General features: G+C 43.6%; 1 protein-coding gene across 1 annotated transcript in view; it reads left to right on the top strand.

Annotated features, from left to right (window-relative positions):
• Nucleotides 1-18,713, top strand: part of GRM7 (glutamate metabotropic receptor 7) — a 1,785,443-nt gene that overhangs the window by 1,062,914 nt on the left and 703,816 nt on the right. The window contains exon 6 of the mRNA XM_069206344.1: nt 281-481. Within this exon, the coding sequence (XP_069062445.1) occupies nt 281-481 (201 nt within the window). The remainder of the gene's footprint in view (nt 1-280; nt 482-18,713) is intronic.

Below are 18,713 nucleotides of genomic sequence, written 5' to 3'. Positions count from 1 at the left end.
ATGAAGGGCAGGTCTGACCATATACAGACCTTTGAGGAGGGCATGTGTAGAGTGAATCAGTTTTAGAGCAAGTGCTACTACAGAGACTTAAAGCTTGACGTCAAGTGTTACAGGAGTTTTTTTATATAGTTTTCAGATTCTGTTGCCTACAACAGTAAAATAAAGACATTTCTTTCTAGTGATGTCAGTCCTTCAGTTGTAGCCATATTGAATGACCAACAGAAGGTAATTTGATGAACCAAATGAATCTCACGCTGGACTCCTCTTTTCTCTTGTGCAGGGCAGGAACGCATTGGCAAGGACTCGCATTATGAGCAGGAGGGAAGGGTGCAGTTTGTGATTGATGCCGTCTACGCCATGGCCCATGCCCTCCATAATATGAACAAGGACCTGTGCCCTGAGTACCCAGGAGTTTGTCCAGAGATGGAGCACGCTGGTGGAAAGAAGCTGCTCAAATACATCCGCAATGTGAACTTCAACGGTAAGTCCTAACGTAACTTGAATCCCAGGGGAGTAGGGCAAAATCAACCATACTCACAATACTTACAAGCCCCTAGCGCAGAGGTCTTCAAACTTTTTGATGCCGGGACCCCCTCTTAAAAAAAATTAGATGTAAGGACCCCCTCCTGATAACAATTTCTAGAACCTGGTACTCCTCATCATCAACAATAATAAACATCCCCATTTCACACAGGAAATCATTTTTACTGTGAGGAAATAATATTAAACAGTGTTTAGCAAATCAAAGATCAGTAAGTGTGGGGGCGTGGTCAAGGGTGTGGCTAAAAACAAAGGTCCTCATTTATTAGGAATTGACATGGGGCAGAGCTGCAAGTCTTCTTGCTACACTGCCACACTCCAATACAAAAGGGCAGGAATGGACTGTATTTATGAAATACAGTACATTTCTGTCCTTTCCCCCTGCGCTGGCGCACAATTGCTGCCTAGTGCCAACATAGGCAGGATTGTATTTGTGCAGGAAGGGGCACCTTCCTGCACAAAAACAATCCAGAAAGGCATTGTACCTCTTTCTACATGTGTGGCAGATAGCAGCACACATGGAAAGAGAAAAAAACAAGGAGAAATTAAAACATTTCTCCTCATTATGCGTGCTCTGGGGAGACGTAAGGTTTTAGTACTGCTCCAGTTTACGTAATTTTGTAAATCTGCGGCAGCGTCAAAATCCATCTGTGTAGCATAGGAACACCCACCACTACGCCAGTGGAACACCTTCTTGACGCAAAGTAAGGCAAGGCAGCGACTTGCACTGCCTTGCCTTACTCCATGTCTACAAGGCCATTCAATCCACTCAGGGTGGCTTTGAGTCAGCTCATAGGTACGATTGAGAGGCTTGTGATGCTGGAGCATCAAAAAAAGTGATGCTCCAGCAGCGCAAGCCTCTCATAAATAAACCCAAAATATTCTCTAAAAGTTTTTAAGTCTATCACCGCCAGGTAGCTACATATAAAATTATAGCCAGCTGAAATGAAAAATAAATCAAATAAAGTTGTTACTCATTGGGAAATGCACTGTAGTGCATTATGAAACCTCTATTAGTTAATGCACTGCAGAGGTCTGTGTTTAACCGGAGAGCAACAGACCTAAATCTTCGTTAGTACAGTTGAGAATAGTGACTTGTGTATTTTTAGTGCCATGAGGTCACAGCCTGTGACAGAAAGCACTGTGAATATATAAAAAGGCATTATTTTATACTTTCATTGCACGCAGTATAATATAGGCCACTACAAAAATTTTTATTATAAAACTGTGCTTCCAGAATGTGGATTTAAGTAATATCAGAGCATATGCAATACCTTTTTTTTTAAATAGCTGTCCCTTCAACACCTCCAGGTGAAGTAAGCGCTGTGTAAATACAATTACAATTAAAAGCATGCACTTTACAGCTCAGTTGTTAACTCTTCGCACTACCCCTCAAAAACAAAAAATGTTTGTCCTCACAAAGCTTTGATCATTTAAAGCTGCTCCCAAGCACCCTTTACATTTGCAGATCAGCTCGTAGAGCACATTTGCTTTTCATTCAGGAAGCAGAAGCCCTGGGGTGAAAGTCTCCTTAGCTGTCTGTGCGGCTTTCACAGCACAGGAGACTCAAATTAAAGTTCAGCTGAGGCATTTTAAGGATCAGCTGGGGGAATGTGCGACCCCCTTTCCAGGTCTCCACGGCCCGCCTGGGGGTCCCGACCCCCAGATTGAAGACCTCTGCCCTAGCGCCATCGGAGTATCACTTTTTGTTACACTCCGGTGGCGCTGTGCCTTGTGCCATACTTACAAGGCGGCGCTAAGACACTTTTTGTTGCTTAACATCATCTCGTAAATATGTGTCCCTCCAATGCAGTATTCTGCAGCAGAGGGACGTGCAATGGGTGTTGCTGTGGGCATATCAACGCAACACCCATTGCTTTTTGACACTGCCCCAGATTTACAAGTAAATCGGAGGCAGCGTCAAAAACGAACGCCACCCCAGGGGTGGCATTAGCATGGTGCAAATACTTTTATTTCTCTTTGTTTTTGCTTTTTCTTTGTGTGAAAAAGCAAAACACCATTTAATATTGTCTATGTGCAGGAAGGAATGCCTTCCTGCAAATAAAGAATCATTAATAGATGACGATTTGCTACGTCTATGTGTGCATGTATGCAGCACATATAGAAGCGACAAATCACCATAATTGATTGTTTATGTGCAGGAAGGGATACCTTCCTGCACATAAACAATCATTCCATGCAAAGCAGGCACCCTTGCCCTATGGTGCAAGGGTGCCTGCGTTGACACTAGGCAGCTGGATTTAGCAACAGCGCAAGGAGAAACACACGGGTGCTCCATATTTTTGTAAATAAAGTGCATCCCTTCACTTCAAAGTGACGAAGCACAACACTGCCGATTTTGGCTGCACTGCGTCACTTCCTTGTAAAATATGCCCCTATGTATTTTTAGAGTCATCCCATATTTCTGCAAGGGATCATCAGAGGTTCTAAGAAAATAGACTAAGCGTTGCTCAAAGGGAGTAGAAAATGTGAATGATTGCCCGCAAAGTCTATGCACGTATTTACTCATGCACTTATTCACCCTTTCCATACCACCAATGGGCAACTTTGATTGACACTCACTCTGATTTACAAAGATTCTGTTATATACTAAGAGGATATCAAGTTTTTCACATGGACCTATACAAATATCGATTATTACTATATTGTAAAAGTAGCATACAAAGGTAGATTTACTATTCTTAACTCCACATCTAGTATATATAGGCAACGTGTGTATATATGGAAAGGCTATACCTTCCTATCCCTACTTACCGTGGTGAAACGTCGACTATAAAATGTAGTCAGCATTTTGTAGTCAATGTTTTTGTAGAGATATGTGTGACTTCTATAATCTGATTTACAACCATTTTTACCAGGTGTAATGCTGATTTATGGAAGACAAAAGGAGTTATTTGCGTGCCTAATTTATGTCTGACCCGAAAGATTGAAACACTTTTAAATAATTGTGATATGCTGACTCTTCCTTTACGAAGTGGTTTGAGGACTGTGCACACAGCGTTTTTGCACTCAATGTAGACCAACCAGCGCCCCCAGAGAAGTGGTGAGGAACATGCGGGGAATGGTGGGAGCAATCAAGTGGAAACTTCATTGATACATGTGTATGACTCCAGAAACAACTTTAAGTACATTTCTCAACACTTTCCTACGGTTTAATTTATATCTTAAGGATCCAGCCTTAAATATTGACAGTAGTGTAGACAAGTGCATGGGAAGCAGCCTGAACAATGAAGCGAGAACGAAGGTCATTGTCCACGAAAGCGGAACAAAGCTTTCCTGAACAACGACCCTGTTTTCCTCTGCTTTAACCACGCATGTCTGAACGAACATGCATTGTTAAGGCAGAGGAAAACAGATTCGGGATCGGAGAGGATGCGGTCAGGTAAGTGGGAATGGGGTAGTGTTGGGGGTACATTTAGGGGCAGGGTGGGGGTAATTTTAGTTTTTTGGGGCAGGGGTGGGGGTCGGGGTAATTTTAGGTTTTAGAGGTGGGGTGGGGTGGGGCGTCGGGTAGTTTTAGCGGCGAGGGCGCGGGTGTTGGGGTAGTTTTAGATTTTAGGGGCAGGGTGGGGGGTCAGGGTAGTTTTAGGTTTTAGGGATATGTATGGGGGTTTGGGTAGTTGAGGGTTTAAGGGCAGGGGTGGGGGTCAGGTAGTTTTAGGTTTTAGGGGCAGGGTGGGGGGGTTGTGGTAGTTTTAGGTTTTAGGGGAGGGGTGGGGCGTCAGGGTAGTTTTAGGGGCAGGGATAGGGGTTGGGGTAGTTTAGGGTTTAAGGGCAGGGGTGGGGGTCGGGGTAGATTTAGGTTTTAGGGGTGGGGGTGGGAGGTTGGGGTGGTTTTAAGGGTGGGTGGGAGGTTGGGGTAGTTTTAGGTTTTAGGGGCAGGGGTGGGGGCTCACAGTAGTTTTAGGGCAGGGTGGGGGGGGTCAGAGAAGGGCCGCATGCTGGAACCACGCATGCCGTACCACACATGCGTTTACCAGAAATGCCTTTACAACAAAAAATCATTGTTAAGGCATTTGTTGTAAAGGCATTAGTGGTAACAAGGCGGTCATTGTTCCGACCGGGTTGTTCAGGCATGCGTGGTTCTAGCATGCGTTGTTGTGACATATATTCCAAGTGCATTGATTGTGTCCAATCACATATTGCAAGATGTAATGACTGAGTAGTGGCATTCAGTGGCTCTCTGTCACATTCTGCAGTGGGCCCCATCATTTTTGTGTTATGCAGCTGTATTAAGTCAACAAATATGTCAACTCGTTCTGTGAAATATTATCGCCACAAATTCACGGATGACCCCACAGGCTATGACAAACAATGTCGATAAGCAATGTCATAAAATGTCTTGAATTCACAAATTGGTTGAGGGCAACCCACCAACACTTGTTTCAACCACATCCATATTTTGGCCTCTATTTCACTTTTTGAGTTTAGCATGTTATATAGGGTCTTTAATTTGGTCTCATGTCCAGTTGTTTGTGAGGTGCTTCAGACATGCATTTTCTCGGTTTCCAAGCACGCCCATCTTTTAACAACAAGAAGTAACCTTTAGACTCAGTAAATTACTTAGAGGATGTACTGGTCGTGGGATGTGATGCAGCGGCGTAATGAAACGTGAGGCCCCCCCTTGCAAAGTACCTGGAGGGGGAGCCCTCTCCCCTGGACTCAGTCAGGGGCCTGCCGCCCGTGCACAGTGTACTGTGCTGAGGGGGCCTTCTGGAGGTCGGGGGCCCCCGCAGCCCCACTGCATGGGCCTTTGTTACACCACTAATGTGATGATAAAATATGACAAAGTATGTGATTGTGGCCCCTGTTGTATAGAAGATGAGTCTGACCTTTTTACTTTATTTTTTAGTGCTCTAGTACAATGGAACACATTGGCCTTAGTCTGCTATGTGAAGCAGAGGAGAAACCGTCTGTCTGTCTGAACAGACTTACGTTCAAAGCCTTTACAGCAGTTTCAGAAAGCCTCCTTGAGGTACCGATATCTAGATAGGAGGTCTCAAAGGTCTGCACCTCTAGAAGGAAGTGATTTTCTTCTAAACCATTTGGGACAGTGTGAGGTATTTTTAGGAGGCAACATTAGGCATTTTGGGTACTAGTTACTAAGGGTTTGAGCTGAAGTTGGCACAGTGCAAAAAGATGCAAAGCTTCCACCAACCAATACACCATAATAAAAGCCTGCTGGTGCAGCACAAAATGATCTAGATTCTTACTCAAGCCTTACCTAATCTATCCCTTGACTGGGTGGTTTAAGAGCGGTCTTTAGGACAAATTGTCTGGTAGACTGCTAAGCAGGGCCCTTAGGGACTGATCAAAGGACTTGAAGCTGAAATCTCTATTCTAATGGCCAAAACAAGTGGTTCTTTATTATAAATTCATTAAAATAATTCCAATTAAACCAGTGACATTAAAAGAACCGAGCCTGGAGCTGACAAGAACAGATTCTAAAAAAAAGATGTTAATCATTGCCGTGGTGCCATGGAAGTATGACACTGTCTCACCAAAAGAAAATTACTTTTTATGTAAGCAGTAATAGAAATTGTTCATACTTTTTATAAGTATCCAATACAAAATAGCAAAATAAAACATTAATTATTCAAGCATTATGCGTCAAGCAGAATCTGCAGTCGGAAGAGTATGTTGTTGATATCTGAATCACAACTCTCCAAGACTTGGTTCCATGACAGAACAGCTGCACATTCTCTCCTTCAATACAGTATTCCCATCATGGTTGGTTTTAATAAAAGCCATACTAAAATGAACTAAACAACGTTGTCTCATTTCGGTCAGTACTGGACACATGCACTCATTGTGGACCCCATCTTCCTTTGGACAGCCACATACCCTGCAGAAGGACCCATCAGAATTCTACCAAACCAGTGCATGGAATGTCTTTTAATGGCAACAGCATAAATCTGAATCTCACTCACTCATATAGTAGTCATGATGTACTTAGTTACAGATACAGTTGTGAGGTAGACAACTGTTTCAATAATAACCAGTGGAGTGTCGTCAATGCCATACTTCATCCTGTACCTTGACTGTAGCAGATCAAAAAGAATCAGAGAATCAAGGTGTACGTGGTGCAGGGCAAAATTGTTTTTCTTGGAGCAAGAATGCAGGCAGAATACTATATAAACAGCACTTTGAAGGAAGAAGTTGGCGCACAGAGCTAAGGGCTAGGTAATTGCACTTAGAAAGAGTGATGGTGCTTAAAGGTAGATGGGCTTGCATTGAGTTGGAGCTGGAAAATAAACATGGGGTGGTTGAGGTTTAGACTTCAGAAGGAGCATGAGTAAACATGAAAATATTATCACTTCACAACATTGCTCTAAATTCTACGTTCTCTGTGTATTTGAAGCATGGTGTTGCTGTGCTAAAAAAAACTATAAATGAGAGCATGTCCTAATTCAAGATGAAATGATATTTAGAGATCCAAAGGACCAAGAAAAAAGAGGGGGTCCCAAAACATTGATTTCACATGTTAATTCCGATAGGAAATTCTGGGAAGTGATACAGAAAAACTGTTGAATGGAATTACACCAAATTTGGCTGAAAGTTACAACTATACTCAGAAAGTTCACTTCTTGTTACATGGAGTAAAGCCATTCAGCTGTTTTGGGGAAATTCACATTTAAAAGGGTGCTGAGGTGGCCATAAAGGGGTTAAAAATAGATAGATTGTTGGTATCCAACTATGCTCTGAATGACAACTTTAAAAGGAACAAACCAGTACTGATTGACTGGCACACATCAACAATATTTTGTGGCAGCTATTGCAGGACTCAGTGGCATGGTTCCTGTACCCTGGAAATGGATTACAGGGTTGGCACATGCTGAAGCTAAACCCATGGGGTGTTGGAACCTGCTCCCACTTGATTGGCTTCTCACAACATGGACAGCATGTGTCAGCCATTGCAGGACTCGGTCATGATCCTCATTGAAATGCATTGTAATGATAGGTTCTCAGGATGTCAAAAAGGAGCACAGATAATAGATTTTAATGACAATGTAAATCATATGTTAATGTTACCATACTAATTGTAGGAATCCTGGTGGTGGTCTAAGGTGGTTACCCAGTGATAAATGCTCTCTGCAGGGATTTGCTGAACCATGTTTGCGAGAAAACTGGCCTGTCATGATTTTCTCCTAGAGGTTATGGAAGGTGCTCCAGGAGCTAAAATGAAGTGCATTTTCTATAAATTTACACAACCTTTCTCTGTGATGTGAGAATACATTTTGACATTCTGAATAAAACACGTACTGCCAACCGAAGCAGAAGCCTGTCAGTTGATTCCCCGGTGTTCTTCTGTAGCCTCCTACAGTGTTCTAATGAACAACCATAGTGCTAACATTCTGCATTTACAAAAGAAGTATGGAATATTTGAAGCCACTGTAGTGCATAAGGCAGCGTAAATCGCAAAGCATTTCCTTCAGAGGTGAACAAAATGAGACGGTTAGTTTTGCCATAGAATTTATAGTTATTGCTCAAGAAAACTAAAATGAGGGCACATTGTCTATGAGTTCTCAAATGTATTTCTCTTCCGTGTCAGCAAAACATTGTGACATGCAGTCTAAAACATGTACTTTCAACACCAGCAGCAGTCTCTCAGTTAATTCCCGACTTTTCTGCTGCAGTTGCCCACTCTGTTCTACTGAACAACTAGAGCACTAACACTTTGTATTTATGACAGGAATGTAGCACACCTGAAGCCACTTTAATGGAATCAAAGCTGTAAAATCAAAAGCACTTATTTTAGAAAGGAACAAAATTAGGGTGCTCTTTTTTTTGTCAAAAAAAGTATGGACAACTAAAATGAGGACAAGCAGGTAGCAGGGGCAGTGGGAGCACAAAACACCATGGAGGGCAGTAGGCCACACACACAGACAATGAGAAGGTTGAGTGGCAGGGGAAGCAGACTGACCATGATGGGAAAGCGTCATGGAATGTGGCAGCACAATGGACCACAAAGGGTAGAACGGGAGGGGCAAGGGCATGCAGATGAAGACTGAAGGGCAGGGAAAGGGGTAGTTGGGTCAGCAAGCTGACAATGGAGTACAGGGGCATGGGGCATGGCAGGGACGTGAGCTGTAGTTACCTTAGGGCATGAGTTATAGTTACTTGATATAACTCTAACTATAACAGATTAATTTATATGTTTTTTTACATTTGAAATGTGAGCTTAACAATAACATCCCTATAACCTTTGAATTTTTGAGTGAATTTCTGTGGTATTTTTTAATTCCGTTTCCTAACTAGAATGTTCCAGCAACCTTTGTTTTTTTTCCAGTGAATATACATATATATATATATATATATATATATATATATATATATATATATATATATATATATATATATACACATATATATATATATATCAAGTATCTTTGATGGCATTGCTGATGACATCATCCAAGGAGTGTAGCTTATATAGTGGCTAGTAACTACCATATAGGTTTTCTGCCCATTTTAATTTGTGATTCCTGATACACCAAACATGAACTTGTCATCCATTTCCATTTGGAAATTACACTAATAGAATGCAAGAAAATAATTCCAAAGTTACCTTATAGGAGAGATAGTCCTTGTAGTAGTGAAAAAACGAATTCCAGAGTTGTTCACTACCAGGACACACAAAACTCAAATGTAAATGTATTAAATTTTAAATACATTGCACCCTGCCCTCTGGGCTGTCCAGGGACTACCATGGGTGATTTATATGTATTAAAAATTAAGGTTTGGGCCTGGGAAAAGGTTCTTTTCACCAGGTTGAAATGGCCAAAAAGGATATTTCATGCAGCTGAAACTCTGGCCAAGCTATTTTAGCTACACGTAGGTACATGAAGGCTGCCTTTGGTTATTTTAACTGTCCTGCAGTTGGTGTCCAGTCTGTACATTTGGGACTGTACCTGTGCATGTACACTGGTCATAAACATTTTGGTAGGTGTTTGGAAATTTGAAGCTGTGTCTGGACATTTGGATCTCTGCCTGGGTATACAATAGTTGCCCCTAAGTATATGATGGATGTCTGTGAGCATTTCAAGTAACCATTGGGCATTTGACCCTCCAATCTGCAATACCTGCAATACAAAGGCTTCAATGGCAGGCCTGATGCATGTTTAAAGTGCTTCTTAAGTGGTTCGCACAATCAGTGCTGCAGGCCCACTAGTAGCATTTCATTTACAGGCCCTGGGTACATATAGTACCACTCTACAAGGGACCTATATGTAAATTAAGTATGCCAACTGGGTATAAGCCAACATTAACATGTTTAGAGACGAGAGCACAAGATCTTATGCACTGGTTGGCAGTGGAAAGTGCTTAGTCCTAAGGCCAGCAAATGCAAGATCAGAAAACATAGAGGAGCAGGGCAAAAAGTTAGAGGGTTGGAGACCACCCTAATGGTGAGAGGTGTAACACTTTCAAATTATTTGGGTCAGGCCATTTATTCATTAATTTAAAAATCTTGACACACAGCCTCCACGCAACATCTGGTATCAGAAATAGTAAAATCTAGAGCACTAAAACATTTTATAACAGGCATTTCCAACCTCGGGCCACCTTTGCTACCCTAGGTCTCAGGGGTCACCAAGTCAGTAAATGAAACAGAAATTAAACATGCCTCCAAAAGCTGTTTACCTTTATGTTGTTTCCATTGTTACACTACTTGCCTTGACCCTGCTCCCTTCGCAGAAAATAGGACTCTGTCTGGCACGCGGAGCACGGGGTCAACTCTGTGATGTTATCTTCAGGCAAAGGGCAAAGAATTTCACCCACAGTACCGCTCCCTCCGGGCATTTTTGTGAATTGGCACGCATGCTGGGGGTTTTTGCAAGTGTGTTTAGCGTCCTGGGGAGGGACTTGTCGTCTGATTAGCCAACACATGTCATCATTGGTTGGCGTTCCTGTCAACATCGCTTGAAATGTGCGCATGGGACAGAAACACGGAATAACCTTCCCACCTGTGTCATTGAACGTGGGCTGGACAAAAGTAGTGACCAATCTTCCCCTAAATACCCACAATCCCTTAAACATAGTTTAAGAAAATTATTCAGAAAACAATCTTCAGTCTACGTGGAAGGGAACATTGCACTTTAAAAACAGAAGTGCCGGCGCGCCTTTCAGCGGAGGCGAGAGCTCCATAATCTTTGCCACATGTCATTTCATTATTTTTCCGCAGTATTTGGTAAGCGGCGGAGAGACGTTTCCACCTGTTTAATCCTTGCAGGATTCAGTTATGTGTCAGCGAGTTGTTAATAATTGAGTATTGTCTTTGTGCAGTGCGGCTTCGTTACCTGTCACGGCTGCGTGCTTGTGCCTGACAGCTGCTTTTAAACACAGCTTGTTGCAGATAAACCCATTCCGCTGCTCGTTTCAGTACGAGATGCAAAGAGCCCACATTCTTCCGTAAGTGCGCGCCTTGCCTCTTCTGTCAGATTCTAACGCAGTCTGTGGTGCCCCCTCTCTATCTCGGAACTGCCAACTGCACACCTCCCGGGGTTACCGGCTATGGGATTAAAATCCCCGTCTTCGTTGCCGTAATTGTGTACCTGTGCGGGACGAAGGCAAGACAAGGTCGCATTGGCAGAAGGAGACAGGAAATGCTGGGCTAAACTCCAACTACATCGGAATGGCCCAATGCGTTTAAAGACTCGCCTACCAGTCAATCAATCAGTCAGTATTTGTAAAGCGCAGCTACTCACCCGTGAGTGTGTCAAGGCACTGGGGGGCAGGGGAGATGCCTCATCTGAAGAGCCACGTCTTGAGGTTCTTCCTGAAGGTAGTGAGCGACGGGCTTTGCCTGAGGTGCAGGGGGAGGTTGTTCCAGCTCTTCGCTGCACTGTAGGTAAAAGATTGTCTTCCGGTGGTGGTTTTGCGGATGTGAGGGACGGTGGCCAAGGCCATCTGGGTGGAGCGGAGGGATATGGCGGGGTGTGGAAAGAGACGCAGTAGTTCAGCTAGGCTGGTCCTGCGTTGTGTAAGGCCTTGTACATGTGGGTGAGAAGCATGAAGGTGATTTGCTTCTCAACCGGGAGCCAGTGGAGGGTTCTCAGATGTTGGGAGATGTGTTCTCGGCGACGGAGGTCTAGAACGAGTCTGGCGGTAACGTTCTGGATGAGTTTAAGTTTTTTATGTTCCGAGTTGAAGTGCCGGCGTAGAGGGCATTGCCGTAGTAAAGCTTGCTCGTAACTAAGGCGTGGGTGACTGTCCTGCTACAAACTGCTGGGATCCATCTGAAGAGCTTCCTGAGTTTGCGGAGTGTTTGCCAGCAGGAGGAGGTGAAGGTTTACATGGCGGGTCATCTATAGAACGGAGTCGAAGATGATTCCTAAGTTGCAAGTTGCGGGCGTGCTTGGTCGGCGCAAGGGGGGGGCGCTGAGGGATGTGGGCCACCATGAGTCATCCCAAGCAGAGGTGGCATTTCCGAAGATGATGAGCTCTGTCTTGTCAGAGTTGAGCTTGAGGCACCTTCCTCTCATCCAGGTGGCGACGGCTTCCATTCCTGAGTGAAAGTTTTTTTTGGCCTTGTCCGGGTCTTCGGTGAGGGAAATGATGACTTGTGTGTCATCGGCATATGACACGATGTTAATACTGTGGCTTCTGACGATGGCAGCTTCAGGGGTCATGTATACGTTGAACAAGGTGGGACTCAGTGAGGATCCTTGGGGGACTCCGCAGTTGACTCCTGTGGGTACTAGTAAAATCACCAGTAAAAATTCTATATACTTATGTAGCCTGTCCTAGATCACGTACTATGGGAAAGACGGGCAGCTGCAGATGACTTGCTCCTTGCACACACAGCGGACACACCACTGGAAGCAGCTGTGCAAGCTTCAATCAGAATTTAAATTCAGCACAAGAGCCGCAGCGCAAGCTTCATTCAGAACGTAGGTCCAGCATGAAAGCAGCAGTGCAAGCTTCAGTCAGAACATAGAGTTAGCATGGGAGCAGCAGTGTAAGCTTCAATCAGAATCTAGGTGCAGCATGGAAGCAGCTGTGCAAGCTTCATTCAGAACATAGTTTCATCAGGGGACATGGGAGCAGCAATGCAAGCTTCAATCAGAATATAGATTCAGCATGAGAGCAGCATTGCAAGCTTCAATCAGAAAATAGGTTCAGAATGAAAGCAGCTGTGCAAGCTTCAATCAGAACATAGGTTCCGCATGGGAGCAGCAGTGCAATCTCAAATCAGACATCGATTCAGCATGGGAGCAACAGTGCAAGTTTAAATCAAAATGTAGAATCAACAAGGGAGCAACAGTCCAAGCTTCAATCAAAACCCAGGTTCAACATAGACACAGCAGTGCACGATTTAATCAGAATGTAGGCTCAGTATGGGAGTGGCAGGGCAAACTTCAATCAGAATGTAAGTTCAGAATGGGTCATAAGAGCAGCAGTGCAGGCTTCAATGAGAACATAGGTTCAGCATGGGTCATAGGAACAACAGTGCAGGCTTCAATGAGAGAATAGGTTCAGCATGGGACATGGGAGCAACGGTGCGCGCTTCAAGCAGAACGTACATTCAGTATGGGAGAAGCAGTGCAGGCTTCAATCAGAACATAGGTTCAGCATGGGACATAGGAGCAGCAGTGCAGGCTTCAATCAGAACATATGTTCAGCATGGGCATGGGAGCAACAGTGCAAGCTTCAGGAAGAACGTAGGTTCAGTATGGGAGAAGCAGTGCAGGCTTCAATCAGAACATAGGTTCAGCATGGGACATAGGAGCAGCAGTGCAGGCTTCAATCAGAACATATGTTCAGCATGGGCATGGGAGCAACAGTGCAAGCTTCAGGAAGAACGTAGGTTCAGTATGGGAGAAGCAGTGCAAGCTTCAATCAGAACATAGTTTCAGCATGGGACATAGGAGCAGCAGTGCAGGCTTCAGTCAGAACATATGTTCAGCATGGGCATGGGAGCAACAGTGCAAGCTTCAGGAAGAACGTAGGTTCAGTATGGGAGAAGCAGTGCAGGCTTCAATCAGAACATAGGTTCAGCATGGGACATAGGAGCAGCAGTGCAGGCTTCAATCAGAACATATGTTCAGCATGGGCATGGGAGCAACAGTGCAAGCTTCAGGAAGAACGTAGGTTCAGTATGGGAGAAGCAGTGCAAGCTTCAATCAGAACATAGGTTCAGCATGGGACATAGGAGCAGCAGTGCAGGCTTCAGTCAGAACATATGTTCAGCATGGGCATGGGAGCAACAGTGCAAGCTTCAGGAAGAACGTAGGTTCAGTATGGGAGAAGCAGTGCAAGCTTCAATCAGAACATAGGTTCAGCATGGGACATAGGAGCAGCAGTGCAGGCTTCAATCAGAACATATGTTCAGCATGGGCATGGGAGCAACAGTGCAAGCTTCAGGAAGAACGTAGGTTCAGTATGGGAGAAGCAGTGCAAGCTTCAATCAGAACATAGGCTCAGCATGGGAACAGCAGTGCAAGCTTCAATCAGGTCATAGGTTCAGTATGGAAGCAGCAGTGTAATCCAGTCAGAACGAAGGTTCTGAATGAGAGAAGTACAAGCTTCAATCACTTTATATATTGTTTTAGCGTGGTGAGCAATGATGTAAATGTCAGCCCCGTAGTATATAGATTTCTTATGGGAGCAGCAGCACAAGCTTATAGTGTTGATTTATCATGGGAAGCAGCAGTGCAGGCTTCAGTCTCACAGTGTATAGGATTGGCATGGGAGGAAGCAATTAATGCTTAAATCACTCAGAGCCTAGGGTTAGCATGGGAAGTGTCAGCTCCTTCCTCATTCAGTGAAAATATAGGTTTAACATGGTAAGTTGAAGTGCAAGCTTCAATCACATAGAGGATATGTGCAGCATGCACGGGATCATCAGTGTAAACTTCAGTCATGAAGAGTATAATTTCAGAATGGAAAGCTGAAGTGCAAGCTTGACTTACAAAAATTATATGTCCAGCATGCATGGGAGCATCAGTGCAAGCTTCAGTCATGGAGACTAAAGTTTCAGCATGGTAGGTGGCCGAGCAAGCTTCACTCACATAGAGTATAGGTACAGGATGCAGGGGCATCAGTGCAACTTCAGCCTTAGTTTCAGCATGGTAAGTGGCCAAGCATGCTTCACTCACATAGAGTATAGGTAGAGGATGGGGGGGGGAGGAAGGCAGCAGTACAACTTCAGCCATGGAGACTATAGTTTCAGCATGGGACGGAGCAGTGCAAGCTTCAATCACACAGAGTATAGGTGCCATATGAGGGGTAGCTTTATTAACTTCAGTCTTGAGGGCACAACAGTTGAGCGAGTTCATCTTTCAGTGCCAACAATCAGTATTTTACATCCAGGCCATTGGTAAATTGAGGACTGGTATGTTAGGCAATAGATCATGTGTAATTTGCGGTGTGGGACAGTTTAGTAAAAAGAAGCTATCATTATTATTACCCATAAAAGGTACAGTCTGTACAATGTCAATATATACCCTTCATTTCTCACATTCCTATTGTCTCCCTCTCTCTCACACACACTTACACACACATACAACATGTGTGCTCATATATGTGCATACATGCATTTAAGGGGCATTTCACTGAGGCATTACAAGTGAGTGAAGTAATGCTCCTGTAGTACTTTTTCACTGATTAATAAACACAGTTCACAAACGTATGGACAAACATTCATAGTCAAGCTGGTCCTATCTCCTAAATAGAGAGTTCTCAAGAAAGAGGGTGTAGAGCTGTGTAAATGAGAGTTCTCCCTTTGAGGTGTGACTGTGGGAGTGGCAAAGGGGAGGGGGTGGAAACTCTGTAATATGAAACATAAAGTGAGAAAATCACTGAATCAAGGAGGGGCACAGGAAGGACACAGAAATACACCTACAAATCAATGTTAGCTGCAATTCAGTAAAATATTTTGGAAGATTAATAAGGTGAGGGTAAGTTATGTTCACAACTGTTCCATTATTCCTAGAGCTCAAGCAGGGTCAAATGTACTCAAGCAAAGCCTTGCAATAAGCCACACACTACACATGACCACTGGGGTACTGCAAAGGAATAACATGGGAAACAACTGAGGGAAGAAATACCAAGTGCCTAATTTACGTTTTTTTTTGGGGACCTGGACTTATTTATCCACATCGGACTATTCACAAAGCAAGAGAGAGAATAACAAACAAAGGGTAAAGTAGGAGAAAGAGAAAGACGCAAACCATCATAAAAGGAGAAAGCAGGAACCTGTCAGAGAGAGAGAGAAAGAGGCAGGGGGTGTCTGGTAGTTGATTAAAGAGGTATGAAGGGGATTCCAGAATATGCATCTTTGGCATTGGGTGCGGTGACATGTAATAGTGCCAGCCACGGGCTTCTGAACTTAGTTTCAGGTACCAGCACTTATTCATTTATAAATTAAGCACTGGGAGAAAAACTCTACCTTCAGAAAGCCCAATACCTAAAACAAATTAAAGAAAGATAAAACGAAAGTGTTTGTGTAGCTTTTAACACAGAAAACACCTATATAAATCACAGAATAAGAATTAAAATAACATTGAAAAATAAAAGAAATTATGTTTAATTTAAATGTTCTTGTATATCTCTAGACAGTGGAGACTCATATACAAATCTCATAATAATATTACATAAAAGTGTAAAATATAGATTGAATTTAAAAAAAATGGTCCTATAACTTTAGAGATTGCAGACATCTATACAATCTCAGCAAAATATTAAACATTAAAATGTCTAATAAATTAAAGAAATAAACAAAACTTTTAGGCTCAACATACATTCCTAAAACCTTGTAAAAACAGATACTCAAACTGAGAATACAGTTCTATAAATAGTACAACTTCTCTCATTTCTGCACTGCTCTGCACAGGCACAAACACATAACATATTGCATGTCCCAAAAGCCACTCATATAAAAGGACACAACTATTGCAGATATTTGGCACTGCAATATTTTGTGCACAAGGAGAAGAAGGCAGAGCTCTTGGTATGGGCTTTATGATATTTATGTGCTTCTAGTTGTGATGATTGTCAGGTGAATATTATTTTCCAGTACCCATTTCTCTATTGTTTTAATTTGTATTTCGAAATAGGATGGATGGATAGTTCCACCTACACTATACAGAACTTCACTTGCCCAATGTATGCATAAAATATGCCTTAATTAAAGGTACTACTAATATTTTATGGTTGTTTTAGACCTGGAATCCTTAGCGTGATTCCCCTTCTGACCTCCTGTTTTTTGCTCACTTTGTTTTTGCTGGCTTTAGGATTCTGTCCACTTCGCCACTGCTTAACAGTGTTAAAGTGTGTGTGCTCTTTCTCTAAAATGTGTTTACATTGGCTTATCCCCAATTGGCATATTTAACTTACTTATAAGTCCCTAGTAGAGTGCACTACCTGTGTCCAGGATATGTAAACTAAATGCTACTAGTGGGCCTGTAGCACTGATTTTGACACCCACAGAAGTAGCCCTTTAAATATGGTTAAGGCCTGCAACTGCAGAGCCTGTGTGTGCAGTTTTAATCTGCCATGTTGACCTGGCAAATTAAACATTCTGCCAGGCCCAAACCTTCTTTTTTAATACATATGTAACCTATTAAGTAGGCCGTAGACAGCCCCATGGGCAGGGTGCATTGTATCTAAAAAGTTGGACATGTACTTTTAAGTTTTTCATGTCGTAGTAGTGAAAAACTCTTAAATATCTTTTTCACTACTGCAAGGATTTTCTGTCCCTTAAGATAACATTGGAGTTACCTTATTGCGCCTTATAAACGTAATTTCCAAAGGGGAAGAGATAATTCCCCCAAATTTGGAAACACAGTTTAAAACCCAAACTTATTGGGAGCTCGGTTTTTAAATTATGATTCTGAAAATGCCACTTTTAGAAAGTTGGCATTTCCTTACTTCAGCCATTTAGGGCCTACTGCTTGTCTCTGATCACATGTCCGGGGATGGTGTGACAGCCGGGCTATGTGTAGTTCTCCTAGACAGCCACATACAATGAGAGTTTAGGTGTCACCTGATGGACCTTGATGGGCCATTCTGGGCAGGATGGTAGGGAGGAGCTGGGCACAGCCTCACTTACACCTGAAAAGGTTGTGTCCTGTTCATACACAAAGGGCTGCATAATCCCCTGTATTGAGTCTGGATCCAAGGCAGGAAGGGCAGGGACTCTGTGTATTTCAAAGGCATGCCTTAGCATGTCTTTGAAGTCTCCCCCACTTCAAAGACCTGACTGGGTATAAGTACAGGACCTCTAACACCACCATTTCAGTACACTTCTGGAGCTGTGGATACTCTGCTAGAAAAAAGGACTGTTGTGGGGCTGAAGGCCTGCCACTCTGCTGGAGTGCTGTTTGCTGGACTCTTGCTTTACTGTGCTGCCCTGTGCCTGCTGCCCTCCTGCCTGGGAGTGAGAAGGACTAGACCTGAATCTCTCCAACCCAGAACCCAGAGTGACTCCAAGGGTTAGTTGGCTGCCCTCCTGATCTGAAGTCTCAGGGACACAACAGACTTTCACATCTGCACCGGGACTCTGCCATAAGTGGGTCTGTCCTGCCAAATCGTGCCACCCTAGTGCTGGACTCTTGGAAGTGGGCCTAAGGTGTTTGCACCAGCAGAAATGGTTGCATCCGGTGCTGCTGGAGCTGACTCAACGCATCACAGCTGTTGCGTGGAGAATATCAATGCATCACCTCTACTGTGTGGGTCAGAACCAGCTCAACCAGACTTGCATTGCTGCTGTACCTCACATCTTGAAACCAGTGCACCGCCTTCAGAACCGACATTCCAGAGCATTTCTTGGCACAAGGTCCCTACATCCCTCTCAACAGCCTTGATGATGACAACAAAACTCCTCATCGCAGCCTCTGCGCTCATAAAAACCAACGAATCGCCCTGACTTTCCAATGCATCCGCAACATTGATTCATCAGGAACTCGCACTACAGATTCACTGCATCTCAGAACTGACTTGTTGGTGCTGCTGTGTGGAGAACATCAACACATCCACTCTACTCGATGGGTTGGAATTGTCACATTGCTCCACAGTTGGGATTTAGGGTACATTAGTTCAGCAGGCCCAACTGGGTACCAATAGCCAGTCCACACTCCATTGCAGTTGGTCTGAACGTTTGACTTTGTCCCAGTCCAGCGTGACCGGATATCCCTGCTTGGCACTTTTGG

Source organism: Pleurodeles waltl, chromosome 9, assembly GCF_031143425.1.
Source record: "Pleurodeles waltl isolate 20211129_DDA chromosome 9, aPleWal1.hap1.20221129, whole genome shotgun sequence".
Taxonomy (NCBI): domain Eukaryota; kingdom Metazoa; phylum Chordata; class Amphibia; order Caudata; family Salamandridae; genus Pleurodeles; species Pleurodeles waltl.
This window is presented reverse-complemented; position numbering and strand designations above follow the sequence as displayed.